General features: G+C 25.7%; 2 protein-coding genes across 7 annotated transcripts in view; both read left to right on the top strand.

The window, feature by feature from the left end:
- LOC117172436 (xaa-Pro dipeptidase) overlaps positions 1–27,525 on the top strand; it is a 215,568-nt gene that overhangs the window by 164,276 nt on the left and 23,767 nt on the right. For all 4 annotated transcript variants that reach the window (XM_033360369.1, XM_033360371.1, XM_033360370.1 and 1 more), the window contains 2 exons: positions 23,945–24,214; positions 24,463–24,907. In XM_033360369.1, coding sequence (XP_033216260.1) covers positions 23,945–24,214; positions 24,463–24,907 — 715 coding nt within the window. The remainder of the gene's footprint in view (positions 1–23,944; positions 24,215–24,462; positions 24,908–27,525) is intronic.
- On the top strand, positions 1,164–18,752 carry LOC117172438. 3 transcript variants are annotated; one of them, XM_033360374.1, is made up of 5 exons: positions 1,164–1,298; positions 1,418–1,520; positions 7,338–7,691; positions 10,870–11,334; positions 17,962–18,752. In XM_033360374.1, the coding sequence occupies exons 1-5, from the start codon at positions 1,282–1,284 to the stop codon at positions 18,733–18,735; spliced, it is 1,713 nt and encodes a 570-aa protein (XP_033216265.1). In that variant the 5' UTR covers positions 1,164–1,281; the 3' UTR covers positions 18,736–18,752. The 3 variants fall into 3 exon arrangements, with proteins under 3 accessions (XP_033216265.1, XP_033216264.1, XP_033216267.1); XM_033360373.1 differs by having other exon boundaries at positions 1,403–1,520; XM_033360376.1 differs by lacking the exon at positions 1,164–1,298 and adding an exon at positions 1,579–1,723 and having other exon boundaries at positions 1,416–1,520.

Below are 27,525 nucleotides of genomic sequence, written 5' to 3'. Positions count from 1 at the left end.
TAAAATTCGAAAATTTTTTCTAAAGCCTCCAGGGGACTTCGTTTTCGCACGAAAAAATTTTATGTGCCCTTATTGCATCCGGACCCACAATTGGACTATTTTTTTTTTATTTTTCTTTCTGTTGAAAATTATATTTCTACTTAAAATTGAATTTTTCCATTTTTGGCAGAAGATTTATATTTTTCATTTGAAAATTTAACTATTTTTTTTTTTAAATTCGTCTATTTTGTTGCAAAATCGTCTCTTTTGGTAGAAATTTAATCCTCGTTTTTTGTCATTCTTTTTTTTTAATAATATCTTTTGGTAGAATATTCATCTTTTTTGGTTCAAATATCAACTATTGTACTTTTATAGAACTTATCCTTTTTGGTTGAAAATTTAACTCTTTTGTTAAAAATTTCATTATTTTGTTTGACATTTTAAATCTTTGGTAAAAAATTATTTTTGTTGAAAACTCAACCATTTGATTGAATATATTTTTTTACATATTATTAAATTTGAGCTCATATAAATATTATTATATAAATATTTATATTTTTATTAAAAAAATGTAACAGTTTGGTTAAAAATTTAACTTTTTTTCAAAATTAATCTTTTTTGGTCAACAAAATTCAATTCTTTTGTTGCAAATTCATGATTTTGAATTAAAAATTTATCTTTTATGGTAGAAAAGTAATTTTTTTGGTTGAAAAGTAAGTTTTAAATTTATAAAATTTAATATGAAATTTTATTTCTTATTCTGTTCATAAAAGATGATTTGTTAAGAATGTTACAAAATTAAATAAATAAATTCGTTTAAAAAAATAAATAATCGGGAGGTTAGACTGACTTTTTAAACAATAAATTTACAGTTTTAGTGAACATTACAAAATTGGAACCATTATTTAAATTTTAAATATTTTATGATAAAGAATCAAAGAATATTCTTTTTTTTATTGAGATTTTCATACTTGTATTCATAACCTAGTTGCAAAATTATGCTGCGCTAAAATTTTATTTCATTTATTTTTTGATACATTTATTTTTTAGAATATCTTTTGATCGTGATGTTTTCTAATATTTTATGGCGGCTGATTTTGCGTTCAGAAATTCAAAAAAACCTACAGTTTGGTCCGAAAATTAGAAAAAGATGTTTTAAATCCGGCAAAAAATATTCCAATTCAGAACCTTCATTATTTCAAACTCACACTCTGGTTCAGGAAGGACAACAAATTCAGGAACTTCCTATGATTGTGCAAAGAATTTTTGATATTGGTGATTTTTGTGGAAATAAAATTGAAGATGCTGATAAATCGAAGGTAGAAATATCAACCTTCAAGATCTTAGGGTCAAATTTTGGTTTTTATTTATTTATGTTTAATAAGAAAATCTTATTTTTCCTCAAATGTTTATATTTAATTAGAAATTTAAATCTTAGAAAGACAAAGTCAATCTTCAGGAATCAAAAATCAAAGGAAAGAATCAGTCAAATTTGGTGGTTAAAAAAGGTTTACCAAAGTCAACTGAGAATAAAAAATTTGGTGAGAATAAAAAAAGGGTAGATATTGAAACTGATGAAGGAATAGCAATTCTTTTTAGTACAGATCTCGAGTTTCTAAAAAATACAGATATGGACCAAGTTTTGAAAAGTTTAGATTTCGAACCACCTTATATACATTGTGGAAAGGATTCATTTATTGAAAGTACGATTACTGACGAAATAAATTCCAGAGTTGCCTTGCAGGTATTATCGAAAAAATTAAATCAAAAAAATTTTATCTTGAAAAAAATGGCTATTAAATATACTGATTTATAAATTTTCTTGAATTCTCTAAAAATATTTTAGGGTACTTAAAAATGTCAAGGACCTTTCAAGAGCTTTAAGAAGTTTTAAGGGGTTTCCAAGGGTTTTAAATAGTTTAAATGATTCGAAGGAATTTTTATAAGATTTCATTAATTTTAAGGGATTCCAAAAGATTTGAAAGATTTTAGGATATTTACAAAATTCAAGGAATATTTAAGATCTTTACAATTTTTTAAGGGATTTCAAAGAATCTGAAATATTTAAGGACATTTAAAAAAATGCCAAGAAATTTTTAGAAGATTGAAATAATTTTAAGGGGATTTTAAAAGATTTGGGAGATTTTAGGGTATTTAAAAAAATTAAGGCACCTCAAAGGATCTTAAATATTCTAGGAAATTTAAAAAGATTTCAAGGAATTTTTAATAGATTTTAATAATTTGAAGAGATTGCAAAGAACTTAAAGGATTTAGAAGATTAAAAAAAATTTTATGGGATTTCAAAGCATTTAAAATATTTCAAGATATTTTAAAAGATTCCAAGGAATTTTTAATAGATTTCAATATTTTAAAAGAATTTTAAAAGATTTGGAATTAAAATTCCACAGAATTTTCGAGCTTCAAAAAGTTTAAAAGAGTTTTCAATATTTTAAGGTATTTCAAGATTCGAAGGAATTTGAAAAATATTTCAATAATTTTAAGGGATTCTAAAAGTTTTGGAAGATTTTAGGGTATCTTAATAAGTTTCGAGGGACATCCAAGGATTTTAAATATTTTAGGGTACTTTAAAAGATTCCAAGCATTTTAAAAATATATTAAAATAATTTGAAGGAATTCTTAAAAATTTGAAGGATTTTAGGTTATTGAAAAACAGTTTTAGGGGTTGACAAAGGATTTAAAATATTCCAATAAATTTTTAATAGATTTCAATCATTGAATTGAAAGATTTTAGGTTTTTTTTTTAAATTCCAAACAATTTTTCAGCGTTTAGAAGTTTGAAGGAATTTCAAAGGATTTCAAATATTTTAGGGTATTTTGACGGCAAGGAATTTTTAATAGATTTGAACAAATTGAAAGGATTTCAGAAGGGTTGGAAGATTTACGGTTATTTTTTTAAATTCCATGGAATATTCGAGCTTTAAAAATTTGTAAGAGATTTCAAGGGATTTTAAATATTTTTAAGTACTTTAAAAGATTCGAAGAAATTTTGAAAACATGTCAGTAATTTGAAAGGATTTTGAAAAATTTGGAAGATTTGACCTTATTTACCAAATTTCACGAAATTTTGAAGAACGTTAAAAAGTCTTAAAAGATTCAAAAAATTTTAAAGGATTTTAGGGTATTTTAAAAAATTTATGATAGGTCAAATGATGTTAAATGTTTAAGGCTATTTTAAAGGATTCCAAAGAATTTTTAATAGATTGCAATAATTTAAAGGGATTTAAAAAGATCTTGAAGACTTTAGGGTATTTTTTTAATTTCAAGAAATTTTTGAAAGTTTTATCAAATTTCAAGGGATTTCGAAAAATTTGAAAGGTTTTTAAATATTTTAGGGTATTTAAAAATATTCTAAGGAAATTTCTAGCTGATTTCAATAATTGCTAAAGATTTTATACGAATTAGAAGTATTGTAGGGTATTTTAAAAGATTCGTAGGAATTTCAAAAATGATTTTAATAATGTAATGTTCAAAGGATTTAAAATATTCTAGGGTATTTTAAAAGATTCTAAGAAGTTTTTAATAGATTTCAATAATTTAAAGGGATTACAAAGGATTTCTAAGACTTTATGGCATTTTAAAAGATTCGTTGAGATTTTGTAATAGATTTCAATAATTTTAAGGAATTTTAAAATATTTGGAAGATTCTTGGGTAATTTAAAAAAATTTTAAGGGAACTCAAAGAATTAAAAATATTTTAGGGTATTTTAGAAGATTCAAAGTAATTTTTTTTTTAGATTTCAATCATTCAAAGGGATTTCAAATGATTTGGAAGATTTTAGGGTATTTTGAGAAATTCCAAGGAATTTTCAATAGCGGTTAAATGTTTCAAGGTAGTTCAAAGGAATCGAAATATTTGTTGTGTATTCTAAGAGATACCAAAGAATTATTAATAGATTTAAATAATTTGAAGGGATTCCAAAGAATTTTAGGGATTTTTTAAGTTATTTAAAAAAGTTTTAGGCTTCAGGGAATGTCAAAGGATTTAAAATATTTTAGGTTATTTTAAAAGATTCCAAATAATTTTTAATATATTTAAATCATTTAAATTTTTTCCAACGGATTTAAAGGATTGTAGGGTATTTTTGAAAGTTTTTGGAAACGTCAGAGGATTTTTGATATTTCAGGGTATTTTAAAAGATTACAAATAATTTTTAATAGACTTTAATCATTTAAAGGGATTTCAAAAGATTTGGAAGATTTTTGGGGTATTTTTTTAATTTCAAGGAATTTTCGAAAGCTTCAAAAAATGTCAAGGGATTTTCGAAGACTTAAAATGTTAAAAATGTTAAAATTTTTTTTAAATATTTGAGGGTATTTAAAAAGATTCTAAGGAATTTTCTAGCTGATTTCCATCCTTTCAAAAGATTTTAAAAGATTCCAATAAATTTGTGATAGATTTCAATAATTTAAAGACATTTTAAAATATTTGGAAGAGTTTAGGGTATTTTTAAACATTCCAAGGAATTTTCAATAGCTGTTTAGAGTTTCAAAGGATTTTAGGTTATTTTTTAAAATTAGATTATTTTTAAAAATTCCAACGCATTTTTGAGCTTTTAGAACTTGTAAGGGATTTCAAATATTTTAGAGTATTTTAAAAGACGCCAAGGAATTTTTTCAATAAATTTGAATAATTTGAAAGGATTTCAGAAGAGTTGGAAGATTTCAGGTTATTTTTTTAAATTCCAAGGAATTTTTGAGCTTTTAGAAGTTTAGAGGGATTTCAAAGGATTTTATATATTAGTGCATTTTAAAAGATTCCAATAAACTTGTAATCGATTTCAATAATTTAAAGGGCTTTTAAAAATTTTTGGTTTAAAGGGATTTCAAATATTTTAGGGTATTCTAAAAGATTCCAATGAATCTTTTTAACAGCTTTGAATAATTTGAAAGGATTTCAGAAGAGTTGGAAGATTCTAGGTTATTTTTTTTTAATTCCACGGAATTTTGAAAAGTGTTAAAAATTTTCAAGGGTTTTCAGAGGAGTTTAAATATTTTAGGGTATCTTAAAAGATTCCAAGGAATTTTAGAAAGATGTCAATAATTTAAAGGGATTTCAAGAGTTTTGGAAGATCTGAGGTTATTTAAAAATTGCTTACGGAATTTTGAATAGCTTTAAAAAGTTTCAAGAGATTTCAAAGGAATTGAAATATTTTAATGTATTTTAAAGGATTCGAAAGAATTTTTCAATGATGTCAATAATTTAAAGGGATTTCAAAATATTTGGAAGATTTTAGGGTATCTTAAAAGATTTCAAGGAGTTTTTAATAGATTTCAGTTATTTGAAAGGATTGCGAAGGATTTCTAAGATTTTATGGTATTTTAAAAGATTCGATGGAATTTTCTAATAGATTTCAATAATTTGAAGGGATTTAAAAATATTTCCATAATTTTAGCGTATTTTTAAAAAAGTTTTCAGGAACCTTAAAGAATTTGAAATATTTTACGGTATTTTAGAATATTCCAAGTAATTTTCTATAGCGGCTAAAAGTATTTCAAAGGAACATAAATATTTTTTGGGTAATTTAAAAGATTCCAAAGAACTTTGAATATATTTTAATAATTTCAAGGAATTTCAAGGAATTTCAAAGAATTTTAAGGGTTTCAGGGACTTTTCAAAATTACAAGGAGTTTTCAATTGATTTCAGTAATTTAATGTGATTTTAAAGGATTTAAAAAGATTCCAAGGGATTTTTAAATTATTTTCATGCTTAAAAGGGATTAAATTTTATTAAAAGTTTTTAGGGTGTTTCTCAGAAATCGTAGGAGTATTAGAAAGAAATATTTTAGGGTATTTTAAAAAATATTCCAACGAATTTCCAATTTATTTCAGTAAATCTTAATACGATTTCAAAGATTTTTAACATATTCCTAGGAATTTTTTGAATGATTCGAATAATTTAAAGTGTTAAAATAATTACAAAAAATCTAGGATGTTTTTTAAAATTTTCAAGGAATTTTCAGTTGATTTCAGTAGTAATTTAATATTCAAAAATTGAAAATATTTTAGGGTATTTTAAAATATTCGAAAAATGTCTACATCTCAAGGAATGTTTAATAGCGTTAAAAATTTCCAAGGTATTTCAAAGGATTTAAAATATTTTAGTAGAGTTTTAACTTTTTCAACTTTCTTAACTTTCTTTTTGACTCAAAAGAGTTTAATTCTGTATCATTTTAAATGAGGTCTGTCTAATGTTTAGCTCTTCAATTTTGAAAACATTAAATTTTTCTCTCTTTCAATTTGAAAGCGTTCCATTCTTAACTTTTTCAATTTAAAAGCTTGAACTTTTTCAAAATTTTCAACTTTAAAGCGTTCATTTTTTCACTTTTTAATGTTTAAAAGTTTTAATTTTCATGTTCCTAAATTTATTATAAATCAATCAATTTTCATCTTTTTCAATTTCAAAGAGTAGATTTAAAACTTTTTCAACTAAAGAGGGTTCCAATTTTCTCTTTTAATTTGAAAACCTTAGATTTTAGAGTTTTATTTTTTTTTTAAACTTTTTTAAGCTCGAAAGTGTTCAATTTTTCCACCCTTTCAAATTAAAGGTGTTCTATTTAATGTTTCTTCTTTGTAAAGCGTTAAATTATTAACTCTATAAATTTAAAGACATTCCATTTTTAACGCAATTAATTTTAAAGCGTTCAGTTTATAAACTTCAAATTTGGAAGTGTTCAATTATTAACCCTTTCAAATTAAAAACGTTCAAATTTTTAACGTTTTCAATTTAAGAGCCTTAGATTTTCTAATTTTACAACTTTTACCGTTTTTTTCTATTTAAAATCGTTAAATTTTCCACCCTTTCAATTTAAGAGCGTTCAATTTTTCAGCGGTTATTAATTGAAAGCGTTCAATTTTTATATCTTTAAATTAAAAAATAATAAATTTTAATCTATTTTGATTTGAAAACGTATATTTGAAACTTTTTCATATAAAAAGCGTTCAATTTTTGATTATTTTTATTCTGAAGTTGTAGACTTTAGAGTTTTAAGTTTTTTCATCTGGAAAGCATCCATTCTTCCATTCATCAATGAAAATTTCTCATTAAACTAGGAATAATATATGCAATAATTTTATTGAAATTATTATATTCTATTGTGTAAAAAAGTGCTTTTATTGTGAAATTGTTTGTATAAACTTGGTAACAATATCATTACAATTTATTATTTGTATTTATTATGAATTATTTATAATTTTTATCATTTATAGTTTTATTTATTTATAATTTTATTTATAATTTATAATCAATTATTTATAATAATTATTATTATTTATAATTTTTTTAATTCTTACGAAATTTCAAAAAGTGTAAACTATTAAATAATTGATAAATTTGTAGGCTTTAGCAAAAATTATCGAGTTGGAGAACTACCAATACCAAAAAAATTTCACATTTCACGAACGTTCACTCTTGAAATCAGAGAGTCGAGACTCGGTATTAAAAAAGTTAATTGATATGATTGCCAGAAGTAAAGATAGTGAAGCTATTGTTGTTGGATTGAAAATTGTGATCAATGACAGAGTTAGTCCATCAAGAAGTATTTACAGAGATCGACTTCGAAATGAAATTTTAATTAGAGCCATCGATGGAGATTTTAATATTGCACAATTAATCGACGTTGTTAAAACTCTTTCAGTTTGTCGAGATCCCACTTATCAAGAAGCCATTGATCTTCTTTGGATTAGCTTTAAAGTAAATTATTATTTTTTCAATGATGCAACTTATTTGCTACTATTTTGAAAAAAATCGAGACGACTGAAAAATCCCGGAAAATAAATGTTCCGACATTCTAAAATGCCCGAAAATGAAAATGTTCGAAATAGAATATTCTCGATATTATAAAATTCGTGAAATATAAAATATCCGATACTGCACAATTCCCGACAAAAGAAAATTATAAAATTTAAACTATAGAAAAATTGTTTTTCAATTAATCATTTATTTATTAAAAATAATTTCATGAAATATTTGGATCAAAACATTTGTATGTTACATCTTCAATTTTTTTATTCTTTGAATTCGTTCACATTATAAACTGGCCGTGAATTTTATTATTCACGAATTTTCAAATTCGGGATTTTCATGTTTCGGCAACTTTGTAATGTTGGGAATTTTTAATTTGTAATTTTTTCTTTTTCGGGATTTTTCAGTCGCTCCAGTAGCAATAATGTAATTTTTTTCGGACGACTGAAAAATCACAAAAAATAAAATTGAATAATTTCCTAATAATAAAATGATCAAATAATGTATAATATTACCGAATTCGAAAATTCTCGAATAATAAAATTTCCGACAGAAAATTGCCGAATTATAAAATATCCGATACTGCAAAATTCCCGACATTAGGAAATTATCAAATTGTAGCAAATAAAAAATTGTCTTTTAGCTAATCATATTCATTCATTAAAAATACAATCATGGCATCTTTTAATCAAAACTATTTTTCTTATGTTCCATTTATTTTGTAACTATTGTTTGAATTTGAAATAACAATAATAAAAAGAAATATTTATTTATGCAAAACAATAAATCAAGGACATTTTAATTACAAGAGCAATAATTAAAAAAAAATTTATGGCCATTTAAAAAAAGCTAACAATAATTTAGAAAAATTATATGCCGAAAATTTTCAAGTTTTGTAATATTATAAACTGTTGAGAATTTTATTATTTGGGAATTTTCATATTCAGTAATATTTTGAAGAGTCCGGGAATTTTATTATGCTGGAATATTTCAGCTCGGGATTTTTGTATTTCAGCAATTTTATAATTTCGGCCATTTTATATGTAGAATATTTTCTTTTTCGGAAATTTTGCAATATCAGATATTTTATCATGTTTTTTTAATATTACCGAATTTGAAATTTTTCGAATAGTGAAATCCCCGGCAGAAAATTGCCGAATTATAAAATATCCGACACTGTCAAATATCCGAATTTAAACAATTTAAAAAGTCCTATTTCAGTGAATATTATTTATTTATTAAAAATTAAATAATAAAGTATTTTTATCAAATAATTTTTTAAAGGTATATACTATATTCCCTTCTATCCAACATTAACCGGACACCTAGCAGGAACCTGCATGCCTAAAAAGTGAATAAGAAACCTAGATTACATTCAAAAGGTAAAGCAGGAATACAGATAGGCTTCGGTCGATAATGTAGGGATCTAGATTACCTTCAGTCGGTAGATTGGGAATTTGACACAGATTCTGGTCACGTAAGATGGAGTAGGTTCCTACTTTACCGATCAGAACTCAGGGATCTCATGTAGGTGGAGCATTGGGCTATGGGAATCCCCAAGTTCTAGAACTTTCTAGAAAAATAAGTAGAGCATAAGAATGCGTTAATGCAAATCGGTAATGTGGTCCCCACTAGGTGTTCAATTAATGTCTGTTAGAAAGTGATCTACTTTAACGACTGGTGGCATCTTAGCACGGAAATGAACCATTATCGTATGTCGGTAAATAAATCGTTGCTAATATACTAGCGTTTAGCTCGGAACAATACCGTTTTCCCGTACTGTCCTAGGTATACTACTTATCGCTCTTTCAAATTTAAAAAATAATTTTAAAATATTCATAAAATTGAAAAAAATGGTTTGCAAAAATATTTCATTATTGTCTTTGTGATGAATAAATCTGAAAGATCGAAAATCGGCTAATTTATAATTGGTCAAATTTTTGTCGGAAAGTTCATTATTTGAGAATTTTCAAATTCCCTATTGTAAATGATTCGGGAATTTTATTATTTCAGAGTTTTCCAAGTCGGGATTTTTATATTTCCGCAATGTCATAATTTTAACTTTTGTATATTTCATAATATGTCAAAAAAGAATCTGGAAGACTTTCAGATAATTTTTTTTTATTTTCAGGATTTCAATCATTTTAAGAAAACTGAATTGTTTAAAAGATGTTGAAATTTTTAAAAGATTCGAAAATAATTAAAATCTTAACAAGCAATAAAAAAAATTAAACCAAATTAAAGTTTTTGAAGATTTCGGAAAAAAAGCAGAAGCTTTTTAAAAATGTTGAAAAGTTTGAGGAGAATAATACCATTTCCTGGGAACTTTTTAAATGATATTTTATTTGAAAAAAAAAAAAAAACAATTTTAAAGGAAAATTGGAAAAAATTTCAAAATTTTTGCAATGATTTCCTAAAATTTCCAAAATATGTAGAAGATTTTGAAACAATAATTTTCAGTTTTGCAAGATTACAATATTTTAGAAAAATGTCGAGTAAGTCTAAGAGATGTTTAGAAGTTTTAATATGTTTCGAAAATAATTGCAATCTTGAAAAGAGTTTAAATTTCAAACAAAATGTAGATTTTTGAATATTTCGAACCAAAAGTTTGGAAATTTTTATAGAATGTTGAAAGGTTTCAAGAGGCTCTTAATATTTCCGAAAAAGTTCTAAATGGATCTTATTTTTCAAAATTAATTTCAAGAGATTTACAAATAACCTAACATTTTATGATTTCAAACAATTTAAAAGAAAATCTGAATCAGTATTTGAAAGTTTGCGACATTTTTGCACAAAGTACGATTATAGTGTAGAAACTGGAAAACAAATTTTAATAACAACTTAGCAGTGTAGCTTTGAATTTTATAAAATGGTTCTTATTTCCAGGTTTATTTAATTTTTTTTCGAAAATATCAAAAATTTGACATTTTCTGTAAATTTGTTATTAAATTAAAATTTCAACTTTAATTTTTTAACAATTTATGTTTCTATTGACATTATTTTAAATATATCAAATGAGCCCGAAGTCTGAGAATTCAAAAATTATAATTTCGCTCAGAATTTTTTAAAAATGTACAATATTTAAATTTGAACTTGAAATTTAATTCTATTTAATTATTTCAATTAGATTAGGGAGGAAGATATAAGTCCAGAAAATATTGTAACGCTCTTCAAAACACTTAATTTGTTCAAAGAAAGCAAAGTAATGCTTTCAACAATTTTGACCAACAAATTGCGTTTAATTTATCCCAAATTATCTGGATCTCAAATGGCAGATATTTTGGACGTTTTTCATCAAAATCTTTTTCCTTCCGAAAATTTATCCCAAAATGTGAAAAATATAGCATCTGAGTGGATGAAAAATTATTCCGCTATTGGAAAAAATGAAGATCTTTCAGAAATTCTTGACAGTTTAAAGAACTTGAATCATGTTGATGAGACTATGGTTCTAGCTCTGGAAAATTTAGTCAAAATCAAGGGGAACAAAATTGAAGATGCTAGACTGGTCAGCGCAATTATGAAATATTGTATGAAGGTTCGAGTCGAAAATTCGACTCTTCAGGAATTCTTAATTGGTTACTTTATTTCTAAGGTAGAGAAATTTTTTTTTTTATTTTTGGCACCGTGCATAAATTACGTGGTTATTTTTCCGAAATTTTAAACCAGCTACTTCCCTTTGTTAGGATTTTTTCTAAAATTATTTAAGGTTCATCTAAAAATAAATGTAATGGTCAATATTTCAACCGACAGAAGATTTAAATTTTAAATCGAGGTCAGTTAAATTGAACCAAGTAATTAACTTTTTAATAAAATAGTTGAATCCTCAACCAAAAAATATTTATTTTTAAACAAACAGTTGCAATTTAATCTGAAAGATTTAATTTATACCAAAAGAGATTAATTTTGAAAATGAAAAAGTAAAATTTTAAACAAAAATTGATTCTTTGACAAAGAAAGATTTTCCAGGCAATGAAGAAAAAAATTTCATCTGAAATTTTTAATTTTCAATTAAAAATAACGAGCTTTCTACAAAGAAGTTGAATTTTCAACCAAGAAGATGGATTTTTTACCAAAAAGGACGAAAATTCAACAAAATAAACCGGGAAATGACCGGTAATTTTTTGAAAGCGGGAAATGGCAGTGAATTTATTTTTTGACCGGGAATTTTACCAAATTTGTAGAAGAAAAATCTGTCCATGTTCGATTTCAACTGTTTAAAAAAATAATTAGTTTAATTGTTATCTTTTTCAATTATGCTATCATTTAGTTTACAATGCGTAATTCGAAAATCTTTTGCTTCTAAAATGTTCTATTCTAGATTTTTAGATTTGAGCGTACTTTTTTTATTTAAATAATTTAAAAATGTTTTCTTGAAGGCCTAAAGAATTAAAAAATAAAAGCATTTGAAGATTAAAATTGTGGATAAAAAGTATTTTTATTTTATCACCTCTAAATATAAATTAATTTTTCAATGAATGGATCTGTACTTTAAGTGCTAAAAAGTAAACAAAAATAGATTTTAAGTTAAATTGTTTAATTTTGAGGTGCAAATAAAAACTTGACACTTATTATTTGTAGAAAATATGTGAGTTATCTTAAGAGATCTCTAGAAGTTTTGAAAAGGTTCAAAATTAATTTAAAAAACAAAATTTAGAAGCTTTTCAAGAATTGTGAAAGGCTTTAAAAAAATAAAAACATTTTTTGAAGACTCCTGGGAAAATTAAAAATTATTTTTATTTTGAAAAATCATTTTAATAGATTATTTAAAAAGACTTTAAATATTTAGAAAATTTTTATCAAAAAATCTGGCAGATTTTAGGAAAATTTTTTAAAATTTGCAGGATTTTCTAAAAACTGTAGAAAAAACCAATAAATATCTTTTAAAATCTTTTTAAATATTCTCCTAGAATAATTTTTGATAATGAAAAATCATTTTCAGTTTTTCTAGCAATCTGAAAAGAAAGTTTTTGTTCCTTTAAAGGATTTTAAAATACTTGAAAAGGTGTGAAAAGATATTTAGAGGTTCTTAAAACATTTAAAAAATAATGTTGAATTTGAAACAAATTAGATCATCTTTTTGATTTCTTTATCTTTTTAGAATAAAATTTGGAAGCTTTTCAAGGATATCTGAACTATTTAAAATGGAAATAATCTAACTTTTAATTTAAGAAATTATCTGTTCAAAAAAAATTTGTAAATTTTTAATGTTTCTAGTTCAAAATTCTTTTAAATAATATAAATTTTTAAGTTCATTGATTGATTTCTTAATTAAGAGCATTGAAAATGATACGTGGATTTATATTTTTCGAACTTTTCATTACTTCCAATGGAAAAATGACCTGTGCTTTAAACAATGCATGATACAAACAATAGAGTAGCCTCAGATTGGAATAAAACTTTACTTGACGAAATGCATGCATCCGGAAAAGTTTCAGGCGATGAATGGAGAGTGGGTGTTTGAAATTGTAGAGGTGTAAAATGACCTTAAGAAAAGATCAGTACGGACAACAATGCACGTAAGGAAGCTGGAATGGACTCGAACTATGATCAGGAGTAGATAGTGAATCAGTTGGTAGCCAAGGAGTCGTATTGATTATGAATGAGAAAGCAATGCAGTACATCAAAGAGCATACATTTGTGTCTCTCAGATTGTTGTAGGGCAGAATGAAAATGTTAATTAGAAGATTATTTATCACTGCGTGCTACGCTCTAGTTGAAAACGAAAGGAGTGAAGTAGCAGACCCCTTATGGAATACTTTTAATGATACTGTAGGTATTGGCAATCTTGGGAAAAGAATCATTCTACTATTAGATGCATACAATTACGTAAGGAAGCTAGGATGGACTCGAACTATGGTCAGGAGTAGATAGAGAATCATATGGCAGCCAAGGAGTCGTACTGATTATGAATGAGAAATCAATGCAGTACATCAAAGAGCATACATTTGTGTCTCTCAGATTGTTGTAGGGCAGAATGAAAATGTTAATTAGAAGATTATTTATCACTGCGTGCTACGCTCTAGTTGAAAACGAAAGGAGTGAAGTAGCAGACCCCTTATGGAATACTTTTAATGATACTGTAGGTATTGGCAATCTTGGGAAAAGAATCATTCTACTATTAGATGCATACAATTACGTAAGGAAGCTAGGATGGACTCGAACTATGATCAGGAGTAGATAGAGAATCATATGGCAGCCAAGGAGTCGTTCTGATTATGAATTAGAAATCAATACAGTACATCAAAGAGCATACATTTGTGTCCCTCAGATTGTTGTAGGGCAGAATGAAAATGTTAATCAGAAGATTATTTATCATTGCGTGCTACGCTCTAGTTGAAAATGAAAGAAGTGAAGTAGCAGACCCCTTCTGTAATACTTTTAATGACACCGTAGGTATTGGCAATCTTGGGAAAAGAATCATTCTACTATTAGATGCATACAATAACGTAAGGAAGCTAGGATGGACTCGAACTATGGTCAGGAGTACATAAAGAATCATATGGCAGCCAAGGAGTCGTTCTGATTATGAATTAGAAATCAATACAGTACATCAAAGAGCACACATTTGTATCTCTCAGATTCTTGTAGGTTAGAATGAAAATGGGAATGAGAAGATTATTTAATATAGCGTGCTACGCTCCAGATAAAGGTGAATGGAGTGGAGTAAAAGACGCCTTCCGGAACACTTTTAATGATACTATAGGTACTGCTAATCAAGGAGCATAAATTTATATCTCTCAGATTCTTGTAGGCTAGAATGAAAATGGGAATCAGAAGATTATTTATCATTGCGTGCTACGCCCCAGTTGATGGTGAAAGTGCCAAAGTAAGAAACGTCTTCTGGAAAAATTTTAATCATACTTTAGGTAGTGGCAATCATGGGGAAAGAATCAGATAAGGTGGACAAAATTAAGTTTTGGCAAGGAAGCATTATGTCTTCTTGGCTGTTTATTCTATTCATGGATAAGGGTCATTTTTACTTACAAAATAAAAACAACATTTTTCACCAAAATTGAAATAGATAAATTGTCAATTGCCAAATTAATTTTTTCAAAGAAAAAAAAATTTCCACAAAACAGTTCAATTTCCGAATAAACGGCTGAATCTTTAATTAAAATTTTGAATAGTCAAAATAAAAAAATAAATATTAACAACTTTGAAGAATGCTCAAATAAAAAGTTGAAGTTCCAACTACAAAAGATGGATTTTTAAACAAATAGATTAATTTACTACTAAAAAAGACAAATTTTCAATCAAATTCAAGAATTCTCAACCTGTAAGTTGAATTTTAAAGAAACAATTAAAAGGTTTTATTTTTCGATTTTTAAGAAACTATTTTAAATTTAAAACCTAGTTTTTTAATTTGTTAACCACAAAGATACATTTTTAAAGAAAAAAATGAATTTTCTACCGAAAAAAAACGATTTTTTAACATAATTTAAGAATTCTTATACAAAACGTTGAATTTTCAACCAAGCAATATGAATGTTGAAACAAAAAGATTAATTTAATGTCAAAAAAGACGAATTTTCAATAATATTCGATCATTATCAATCATAAAGTTGAACATTCTACTAAAAAAATATTAATTTACAACCAAAAACACGAATTTTCAATAAAATTAAACAACTCTTAACCAAAAAGTACAATTTTCAACAACAAAAAAAACATTAATTTTTTAACAAAAAGATTAATTTACTACCAAAAAAGACGAATTTTTAATCCAATTCCAGAATTTTCAACGTAAAAGTTAAATTTTTAAGGGAGAATTAAAAAACTCTTTTTTTTATTTTTAAGAACGTAGTTCAACTTTAAAACCTATTTTTAAAACTTTCAAACAAAAAGATTCATTTTCTGTCGAAAAAAACGAATTTTTAAAGTAATTCAAGAATTCTCAGCCAAAAAGTTTAATTTTTAACTAAAAAGAAATGATTTTTCAAACAGAAAGATAAATTCACTGCCAAAAGACGAATGTTTAATCAAATTCTCAATCAAAAAGTGGAATTTTCAAGTAAAAAAATGAATTTTTAAACAGAACGTTTAATTTACTACCAAAATAGATGAATTTTCAATAAAATTCAAGAATTCTCAACTAAAAAGTTGAATATTCAACTAAAAAAGATTAACTTTTAAAGAAAAAGATTAATTTACGACCAGAAAAGAAGAATTTTTTATACAATAAAAGAGTTCTGAACCGAATAGTTAAAGTTTAAAATAAAAAAGACGAATTTTTAAACAAAAAGATTGATTTGCTACCAAAAAAGACGAACTTTTATTATAATTCAAGAATTCTCAAATAAAAATTTGAATGTTCAACGAAAAAATATTAATGTTTAAAGAAAAAGATTAATTTACTACCAAAAAAGACGAACTTTTATTAAAATTCAAGAATTCTCAACCAAAAAGTTGAATTTTCAACTAAAAAATATTAATGTTAAAAAAAAGATTAATTTACTATCAAAAAAGACAAATTTTCAATAACATTCGACCATTTTTAATCATAAAGTTGAATATTCTACTAAAAAAAGATTAATTTACAACCAAAAACCACGAATTTTCAATCAAATTAAAAAACTCGTAACCAAAAAGTTCCATTTTCAACAAAAAAAGACAATAATTTTTAAACAAAAAAATTAATTTACTACTAAAAAAAACGAATTTTTAATTAAATTCAAGAATTTTCATCGAAAAACTTAAATTTTTCAGAAAAAATTAAAAAACTATTTTTTTTTATGTTGAAGAAAGTAGTTCAACTTTGAAACCTATTTTTTAAATGTTCAAACAAAAGGATTAATTTTCTGCCAAAAAAAACTAATTTTTAAAGTAATTTAAGAATTCTTAGCCAAAAAATTTAATTTTTAAGTAAAAAAATGAATGATTAAACAGAAAGATAAATTTACGACCAAAAAGACGAGTTTTCAATAAAGTTCAAGAATTCTCAACCAAGAAGTTGAATATTCTACTACAAAAGATTAATTGTTAAACAAAAAAATTAATTTACTACCAAAAAAGACGAATCATTAATAAAATTTAAGAATTGTCAACCGTAAAGTTGAAGTTTCAAATAAAAAAGATGAATTCTTAAACAAAAAGATTAATTTACTACCTCAAAAGAAAATTTTTCATTAAAATTCAAGAATTCTCCACTAAAAAGTTAAATGTTCAGCTAAAAAAGATTGATTTTTGAAGACGAATTTTGAATAAAATAAAAGAGTTCACAATCGAAAAGTTGAAGTTTTAAATAAGAAATATGATTTTCAAGACAAAAAGATTAATTTACTACCAAAAAGACAAATTTTTAATAAAATTCAAAAATTCTCAACCACTAAGTTGAATTTTCAAGTAAAAAAATGAATTTTTAAACGGAAAGCTTAACTTACTGCCAAAAAAGACGAATTTTTAATCAAATTAAAGAATTCTCAACTAAAAAGTTGAATATTCAAATAAAAAATATTAATTTTTAAAGAAAAAGATTAATTTACTAACAAAAAAGATTTTTTTATAGAATAAATGAGTTTTCAACTGAAAAGTTAAAGTTGAAAATAAAAAAGATGAATTTTTAAATAAAAATATTAATTTACTACCAAAAAAGACGGTTTTTTAATGAAATTCAAGAATTCTCAACCAAATAATAAAACTTAATAGTCCTAAAACAAAAAGTTGAAGTTTAAACTCAAAAAGTTGAAGTTTAAATTAAAAAAGATGAATTAAAAAAAAAAAAGATTAATTTACTACCAAAAATGATCTAGAAACGTTCTATAAGCATTACCGCATGTACTTTTAGAAAAAAATTGTTGTCTAAATTATAAAATTTTAATATGCGTGTAATGTTATCTTGTGACAGTAAAGGTACGTGGGTTAGCGTTTATAGGTTATAAGATTGTTACGGCAGAATCAGCCGAAATATTGCAGATAATGTTGAGCAGACTGAATACTAGCATGAAGATCATGGCCCATTAAATTAACCATGAATACAAAAAAAAGTCGGCTATTTTAATAAAATAGTAAGAAAACAGTATGCAACATTACCTTAGAAGATTAGACGATAGAATAAGTTGATGAACCCTTATTTTTTTATTCATTTATATTATTATGTCGTAAATTTTCGATTATTACAGTTAATATTAATGCTAATATAAAATTTAAAAAATTCACGTAATTTATCCACGGTCCCTTTAAAAGAAATTCCAAATTTTCTAAAAATATTTTAACCTTCCAGGGCAAAGATCTTCCAGAGTATTACTTTTCTTCAATTCTTGCACCGATTGGTTTCTTCCCAAACTCTTCTCAAAAAACCGCAACCGTTTTTGAAGTGCTCACTGAAATTTTGATTTCTAGATTTTCAAAATTAGATTCTCAAAACACTCTCGACATTCTTCTCACTTACATTTACGCTGAACAATATCCGGAAAAATTAATAGATGAAAAATTCGAAACGAGGATGAGACGCGTTTTGAAAAAGAACAACAAATTGACAAAGTCCATTCGAAAGAAGTTGCTTATTTTCGATTCCGTGATGGCCCTCGAATGCGAGAAATACGGGAAGCGAAAATTTGGGTGGATTGAAAAAGAAGATCAAAAACAAACTCTTCCGGATTTGAGGATTCGAAAGATAATTAATAAAATCAAAGTCCAATTGTCGAGTCTTGTTGGTGGTCCTGAAAAAATTGGGGTTGGAATGATGTTGGGTGGATTGCCTCCGATTGATTTTTATAATGTGGATATTATTGTTTATCCAACTTCAATTCGATCACCAATAGTGAATTTAAAATCGGAGAAGATAGAAAATTTGTGTGCAATTTTAATTCATTTGCCGGAACATCTGTGCTTCGGAACGAAAAATTTGATTGGACCACAGATGATGAGAATGAGGATCCTCAGAAAATTGGGATTTCAAATTGCGAGTTTGGATTATGAAATTCTGTTAGAGATGAAACAATATTCGATCGAAATGACGAATTACTTGGCAAAGCAAATTTCTGACGCGAAATGAAATCGAAGTTTTTAATTTATTTGTTTGGTATTTGCGTGTTTGTAAATAAATTTTAGTCTCAACAAATCTGAGTATTATTATTTTAAAATTTTAGAATTCGGGGGGGGGGCATTATTTTTTACCCTTTTTCTTTTTTTTCTTAAAATAAATTTAATAAATAAATGATGGATTGCAAATTAAAAGCATTTCTATATTTGAATATTTTTTTCACCTTTTTTCATTTTCAGTATTTTAATTTTTTTATAAAATCTAAACTGTTTTGGAAGATTGTTAGAAGTTTTTGAAAATTTTAAAAGATTCGAAAGTAATTGAAATATTGAGAAGAATAAAAAAAAATTTAGGAAATGCAGATTTTTTAAAATTTGGAAACAAAATTGAGCAGTTTTTAAAAAATTTTGAAAAGTTTAAAGAGAATTAAGAGATTTTTTTTTATATTTCAGAATTTAAAAAATAGGTAAAGTTTGAGTCAATTTAAAAGGTATTTATGAATTTTAGAATTTTTAATCTTTTTGAGTTTTCTCAATAATCTTAGTAAAATTATAATTATATAAACTTGAAAACAAACTGATAAAAAATATTTCCTTGTCCTCAGATTTCCGTATCTAAGCTTAGCTCGAATTTAAATGTTCAAAAAATTATAATAAATATATAGTTATTCAAAATTTTGATTATGTTTCATAAATTATTTAATTAATTTTTGTATAATTGGCTCATTTTTTGATATCAAAAATTGTATACGCTCATTCAGAAACTCAATATCTCCAGAGAAAGTTTTTATTTAAAATAAAGATTAAATTTTGTATCGCAATCGGCGGCTGAACCTGTTCTAATTTTCGGTTAACGTCACTCTTTGATTGAACACTTTAATAAGTTCTAGAATTTAAAAAAATTTTAACTACCAACATTTTAAATGTTTTCTTTAAATATACATTCCATATAATATTTAATTAATGTAAGAATTTATAAAAATATAAACAAACCTCTTTATCTTACTTTTTCTTAACCGAAGAAATCGAAGCTTTTTTTAAGGTCGAAATAATACCTACAAGTGTTTTTGTTTACTTAAAAAATTTAGAAATTATAACTTTTTAAATTTAGAAATTATAACTCTGGGGCTTAATTAAAAAATTTGTATAGTTAATTCTTGTAGTTTTACTCGTTGCGTTGAAAATGTTCAAATATAAACAATTTTGAATTGTTGATTAAAAAAATATTAGTATTTAATATCTGAACTATTAATATTTAAAAATGTGCTAATATGAATTTTTCCAATATTTCATGTTTTTAATATTTAATTTATAAATAAATTTTGTTATGGATGCAGAAATAATTAATTTTAAAAAATTAGAAAATAAAAAACTAGGGACGTGAACGCGCGCTTTGTTAGTCTGCGTTTTATTTAAAATTTATTTTTCAGTAATATTTAATAAATGATTTAAATTTAAATTATATTCAAAAAATTTCAAATTTTAAGAAAAATTTTCAAATTTTAATTTAAAACGTATTTCAATTAAGTTTTAGAATTTCAGTGGATTTCAACGAATTTATAGATAACTTTAGGGATTATAATAAATTTCATTTTAAGAGATTTTGTTTAAAAAAATTAAGAAATGAAAAACTAAATAAATTAAATAAAGAATTAAAGTAAATTTTTTAAATTGTAAAATAAAAAGAACCAGGTTCGTGAAGAACCGATGTTCGCGTGCGTGCATTTATTGTTAATTAAAATTTAAACTGTAATTGTTCATAACAATATTAATTGTCTGATTTCTAAAATAATTTTTTTTTTTAAATAAAATCCATCCAACTAGAAATTTAGAGAATTCTTCGAAGAATAAAATGAGGTCTTGATCATTAAGATTAAATAAGAATTGTAACTTTCCCCTGAATAGAAAAAAAAGAACTAAACCAGTAAATAACTGCTGTTAAATAAACAATTTTAACCTGAATTTTCTTTCTGAACTTTGCTTCGAAGCCTCCGTCAAGCTTTACAGAAATTAATAATAGATCTATTTTTGATGATTTCATTAATTATTTCAAACATAAGCGACTTTGGAGATTGATTGCGGGAAAAAATCCCATAAGATTAACATGGGGAAGTTTTGGTTTGCGGAAAAATGTGTGGAGCCCCAAAAATGGCCCAAAAAACTGAAATTTACATTTTTGCTAAAAAATTACACATAAATCCTCTGTTTTTCCCTTTTTGCCATAAATTATTTTTATTTGTCAAGTAGAATGTTTTTAAGTATTCTTCAACCTATTGTCAATTGTTTAAACAATTTATTTTTGTTTAAATAATTTTTTTTGCACTCACTTATTGAGAGGTAGATTTGTTATGTTTGACTGGACAATTTGTCATTTTTAGGAATAATGATCTTTGTTTCAAGCATTTAGCATTTGTTTAAACAATTAATTATTATTTAATTGTAACTTTTTCTTAAAAATAGGTATAAAACTATAGTTAAAAAAAAATTATTTAGCTTTTCTGCTCATTATTAAATATATACGTCAATTAGATACTAGTACCTTATTTTGTAATAAATTCTTATTTGTTTAAATAAATTTTGTTCGTTTAAACAATTTTTTTTCAAAAATAAAGGTTTGAAGTTCTGTTTTTTGCAATTATTGTGGTAATTTGTCATTACCGAGAGCAAAATTTTGTGTTTTAATTTCCAGTGACGTTAAAAAAATACAAAGCTTTTGAATTCCTTTGAGAATACTAACAACTAATCTGCGGGATCAGCATAAACAAAAAACTTACTGTGAGTTTTCAAAGGACAAACGAGTGTGTCTACTAGGGTAATTTAAAGAAAAAAATTATAAAAATAATTTAAGAACAACAAAATTGAATGTAATTTTTATAGAATGAAGTCTTACTAAAAAATAAACTTTTCATGAACAATCTAAAACATTTTATAAAAAAATATTAGTTATTTGAAGCATTTGCTTGACGTTTAAATATTTAACAATAAAATGTTACAATAATATTTTATTAATTTATTAAACAATGCGATAATGGGTTAGACTAAAAATTTTGCTCTTTATAATGACAAATTACCACAATAATTTCAGAAAAACATAAATTTTAAACATTTATTTTAGAAAAAAATGGTTTAAACAAACAAATTTTATTTTAGCAAATCAGAATTTATTACAAAATAAGGTACTAGTGTCTAAATTACGTAGATATTTAATAATAAGCAGCAAAGCTGACTAAATTAAAAAACTAGAGTTTTATACATCTTTTTAAGAAAAAGTTACAATTAAATAATAATAAATTGTTTAAACAAATACTAATTGCTTAAAACAAAGATCATTATTTCTAAAAATGACCAATTGTTCAATCAAACATAAAAAATCTACCTTTCAATAAGTGAGTGCAAAAAAAATTATTTAAACAAAAATAAATTGTTTACACAATTGTTATTTAGTTGAAAAATACTTAAAACCATTTCACATGACAAACAAAAATAATTTATGGCAAAAAAAAGGGAAAAACAGAGCATTTATGTGTCAATTTTGGGCAAAATGTCAATTTCAGTTTTTTGGGGCATTTTTGGGGCTCGAAAAGAGGGGGGGGGGTGGCATCAAAATTTAAAGTAATTTAATGGAAATGATTGATTAGAGACTCCCCAACAAATTTTTAATATCTCCCGCAATCTAAGTTTAAATCCAGAAACCTGAAACCCATTTTCCCGAAAACCAAAATTTCCCCATGTTAATCTTATGCGGTTTTCAGGGCCTTTGTGGCACGTTTTAATATTAACCGATTTGGCTCAAACTTAGAGGGAATTTTTTTCCGGAAACCTCAAAAAATTGGGGAGGGGGATTGCATGTCCTCTATTCGAAAGTCGGGGTTTTGGACCACCCTAGTGTACATCCTTAAGTATATCTAATTTACAAAATTTAATTGGAAAAAATCATAAAAAATGCATTTAAAATTATTTAAAAATGATACAATTTCTTATAAAACGATTATTATTCGTTTCTAGATGTAAAAATGAATGTTTAATTTTCCCCTATTTTTTCTCCCCTTTTTCGTGAAAAATTACCCTATTTTAGTGTATCGTTGTCCTGGGCATAACCTCTTGCAGTAAGTAGAAGGTTATAAGGGAAGGAAAGTAGGCGAAGTTAGGGTTAATTCGAAGTAATAAGAGTAATAGAAGTAGTGTAAATTAGGAGAGGGGTGGTAGCGGGAATGAGAGTAAATAGTAGGGAGTAAGTAGAGGAAATGAGTGAACGTTTGCGGAGGGGTAGTAGGGGAAATAAGGAGTGTTAAACGTAGGGGTGATTATGAGAGGGCAAGTAAAAGATTTGAGAGGAAAAGTAAGAGAAAATGAGGAGAGAATAGAGTAGGGCAAATAAGGAAAGAGTAAAGTAAGTAAAACGAGGAGAGGGTAGAGTAGGGAACATAATGAGAGGATAAAATGGGGGAAAGTTAATTAGGGAAAGTGAAAAGAAGTATGAGAAGTTAGAGAAAATAAGAGATAATACGTGTAGGGGAAATGAGAGTAGGGGAAGTGAGGGGAATTAAGGAGTGAGGCTTTAAGGGAAGTGAGAGGAAATAATGAGTGAGGTAGTAAGGGAATTGAGAGGAAATAATCAGTGAGGTAGTAGAGGAAGTGATTCAAAGTGTGCGGAGGGATAGCAGAGGAAATTAAGAGTGTTAAAAGTAGGGGTAATCATGAGAGGGGAAGTAACGAAAGTGAGCGTAGGGGATGTAGAGCGAACGAGGGGTGAGTAAAATAGGATAAATTAGAGTTAGGGGTGTACGGGAAATGTGAAGAAGGGACATATGGGAAATGAGGGGTGATGGATTAGGAAGTATTACGAATAAGAACTCTAGACGGGAGCAGAGGGAAAGTAAGGGAAGATGAGGAGAGAGTAAAGTAGGTAAAATAAGAAGAGGAGAAAGTAGGGAATGTGAGATGAAGTAGGAGAAGTGATTGGAAGTGAGGGAAGGAAGTTCTGAAAAGTGAGGGAGGCTAATGAGTCAGTGCAAGTGATTAGGGTAATAGAAGTGAGGGCTCAGGAAGAGGAGTAGGGGAAGGCAATATAAGCTTGTAAGTGAGAATAGGGGAAAGTAGAAAATTGTAGAAGGAAGGGGAAACGAATGGTGAAGTAAAAGGAGGGGAAATCGTGGGGAGTGTAGGGGGGGGGGTGTTAAAGACGTCTTAAAAAAATGTGAATACAATTAATTTTTTTTCAGTCGTGTGATAAAGTCACCTGCAGAAATCGAAGTTATGCGGTACGTTGTGAAGATCAGTTCTGAAGCACACAAGAAAGTGATGCGAACGGTGCGTCCAGGCTTGATGGAATATCAAGGCGAGGCTGCTTTTCAACATTATGCATATTCCGTTGGAGGCTGTAGACACATGGGCTATATTTGCATTTGTGGTTCGGGCCATAATGCTTCCATTTTGCATTATGGTCATGCTGGGGCACCAAACAGAAAAGAAATTGTCGATGGGGATATCTGGTGAGTCAAAAATATATTTCATTTTATTCTCAGAAAACTTTTTGAGTATTATTTTGTGATCTATGACATGATGACTTTGTGAAGCTCTCAGCGTGGGGTGATTACTAGAGAGATTGATCAGCGAAATGGTCTCAGTGGTGTTGCGAAACGAAAGTCTTATGGCATAATAATAATAATTAAGATTTATAAATTTAATTTTAAATTGATTAAATTTTGTAGTCCGAATAATTTTTTTATATTTTCCCCAGCCTTTTCGATATGGGGGCGATTTACTGTGGATATACGGCAGATATCACTTGCAGTTATCCAGCAAATGGAATCTTCACCCCCGATCAGAAATTAATTTACAACGCAGTTTTGAAAGCGCGAGATGCTGTAATGAATGCAGCAAAGCCTGGGGTTTTTTGGACTGATATGCATCTCCTAGCGAATCGAACAATGTTGCAGGCTCTGAAAGAAGGAGGCCTTTTGGTTGGTGAAGTTGATGAAATGATGAAAGCTGGTTTGAATGAAATTTTCCAGCCACATGGTCTCGGTCATTTATTGGGACTCGATGTTCACGACGTTGGTGGATATTTACCAGGAAATCCGGCAAGATCAACCTTGCCAGGTGTAAGGAAATTGAGAATGGCTCGGAAATTGCTGGCTGGAATGGTTCTCACTATCGAACCTGGATGCTACTTTATCGATTGTGTCAGTATTTTATTGATTTTAAAGACTTTTTTACTTAATTATTTATTTAATTATTTTATCTTCTTTTATAGATCGTTAATCTTCTCAGGTTCTAGCTTCAAAATATTTTTACTTATTCTTGTATTATATTATTTTTATTTATTATTATGATTTTTATTATATTTTTACTTATGTATTTAATTGTTTTATTTTGTATTATATATCAATAATATTCACAGTTTCTAGATTAAAAATATTTAATTTGCAACTCATTCGGCTTGAAGTTTTGAAATGATCGGGAATTTAATTTAACAAACAGAAATTTACTTCTGATCGCAGCAGAATTTAAGTTTTTTATTATTTTAGTAATTTTTGTTAATTTAGAAAAGTGATTTCTACTTTGTCAAGAGTCGCAAATTTTTAAGATTATTTTAGTTTGCTCTAAATAAATTATAATTTATTATTCAATTTTTAATTATTTATAAATTAAACCAGTTCTTTAAAAATTTATTTGCCTTGTGAAAAATTCGTGTTTTTTTTGTAGAAAGTTAATCTGTTTTATTTAAAATTAAACTATTCTAGTGTAATATTCATAATTTTATTTGAAAATTCATCAGTTTGATTACAAATTAATTTATTTAACTAGAAATGTAACTATTCCAGTTTTTGTTGAAAATTGATATTTTTAGTTGAAAATTCAACAATTCCTATCAATATTTTTCTTCTGTAATTGAAAATACAACTATTTTTATTGAAAATTGATATTTTGAATTTAAAAATTAAATTATTTGTTTAAAAATTTGTTTACTTTGAGGAAAATTCGGCTTTTTTGTTTAAAATTAAACTATTCTAGTGGAATATCCATAATTTTATTTGAAGATTCAACAATTTGAATTAAAATGTTTATTCTTTAATTGAAAATTTGTTTACTTTATGATAATTTCGTATTTCTTTAGAAAATTAATCTTTATGGTTGAAAATTCATCTTTCTTGTTTACAATTACACTATTCTAGTGTAATATTCATACATTTAATTGAAAATTCATCATTTTGTTAAAATTAATTACTTTAAATAAAAATTTAACTATTCCATTTTTTGTTGAAAATTAATCTTTCTGGTTGAAAATTCAACAATGTAGATCAAAATTTTTCTTCTGTAATTGAAAATTCAACTATTTCGTTTAAAATTGATATTTTGAATTTAAAAATTAAATTATCTGTTTGAAAATTTGTTTATTTTTAGGAATTTTTTTTTTTAGAAAATTAATCTTAATGGTTAAAAATTCATATTTTTTGTGTAAAATTAAACTAGTCTAGTGTAATAATCATAATTTTAGTTGAAAATTCATCAATTTGAATTAAAATTTTTCTTCTTTAATTGAAAACTTTTTTGCTTTGAGAAAAAATCGTATTTTTTATAATATTAATCTTTATGGTTGAAAATTCATCTTTCTTGTTTAAAATTAAACTATTCTAGTGTAATATTCATAAATTTAGTTGAAAATTCATCAGTTTGGTTAAAAATTGATATTTTTAGTTGAAAATTCAACAATTTACACCAAAATTATTCTTCTGTAATTGAAAATTCAACAATTTCGTTGAAAATTAATGTTTTGAATTAAAAAAAAATTAAATGCCTAAAACTTTGTTTACTTTGAAGAAAATTTCTTTTTTTTTTAGAAAATTAATCCTTATGGTTAAAAATTCAACTTTCTTGTTTAAAACTAAACTATTCTAGTGTAATAATCATAATTTTAGTTGAAATATTCATAGGCTGGTTGAAAATTAATTTCTTTAGCAGGAAATTTAACTATTACATTTTTAAAAAAAAATTTTTTCTAGTTAAAAATTCAACAATTTAGATGAAAATTTGTCGTTTTTTAGTTGAAAGTTCAACTATTTCGTTAAAAATGTGATATTTTTAATTAAAAAATTAAACTCTTTTTTTTTGTTTAAAATTAAACTATTCATAAGTTAATTTCAAAATTCGTCATTTTGTTTAAAATTAATTTCTTAAACTAGAAATTTAACTATTTCATTTTTTGTTGAAAATTAATCTTTTCTAGTTCAAAATTCAATAATTTAGATGAAAATTTGTCTTTTTTAGTTAAGAATTCAACTATTTCGTTGAAATTCCATATTTTTAATTTAAAAATGAAACTATTTCAGTTTTTAATATAAAATTTTAATGTCTATTTTTGGTTGAAAATTGATTTTTCAAAATTAAAAATTCAACAATTTAGATGAAAGTTTGTAGTTTTTTAGTTAAAAATTCAACTATTTCATTGAAAATTCATATTTTAATTCAAAAATTAAACTTTTTCAGTTTTTAATATAAAGTTTTAATATCGATTTTTGGTTGAAAATTATTATTATTATTATTATTATTATTATTATTATTATTATTATTATTATTATTATTATTATTATTACACCATTAAGCCATTTCCCTTTCGGGGTAGGCGTGACTCACTCGGCAGGGGAAAGGAGTGTGTTTCTGTGACTTCTTATGTCTCTTCTAAGTAGGGTCTCATTCCCACATTCTAACCATTCTTTCCGCGGTCTACCTTTGGGCACGTTGCCATTTACTTTACCTTGATACACTTGTTTCGTTAGTCGTTCATTTGGCATTCTCTCAA

Source organism: Belonocnema kinseyi, chromosome 5 (genome assembly GCF_010883055.1).
Source record: "Belonocnema kinseyi isolate 2016_QV_RU_SX_M_011 chromosome 5, B_treatae_v1, whole genome shotgun sequence".
Lineage (NCBI taxonomy): Eukaryota > Metazoa > Arthropoda > Insecta > Hymenoptera > Cynipidae > Belonocnema > Belonocnema kinseyi.
Note: the sequence above shows the minus strand (reverse complement) of the source record. Positions and strands in the feature narration are given on the sequence as shown.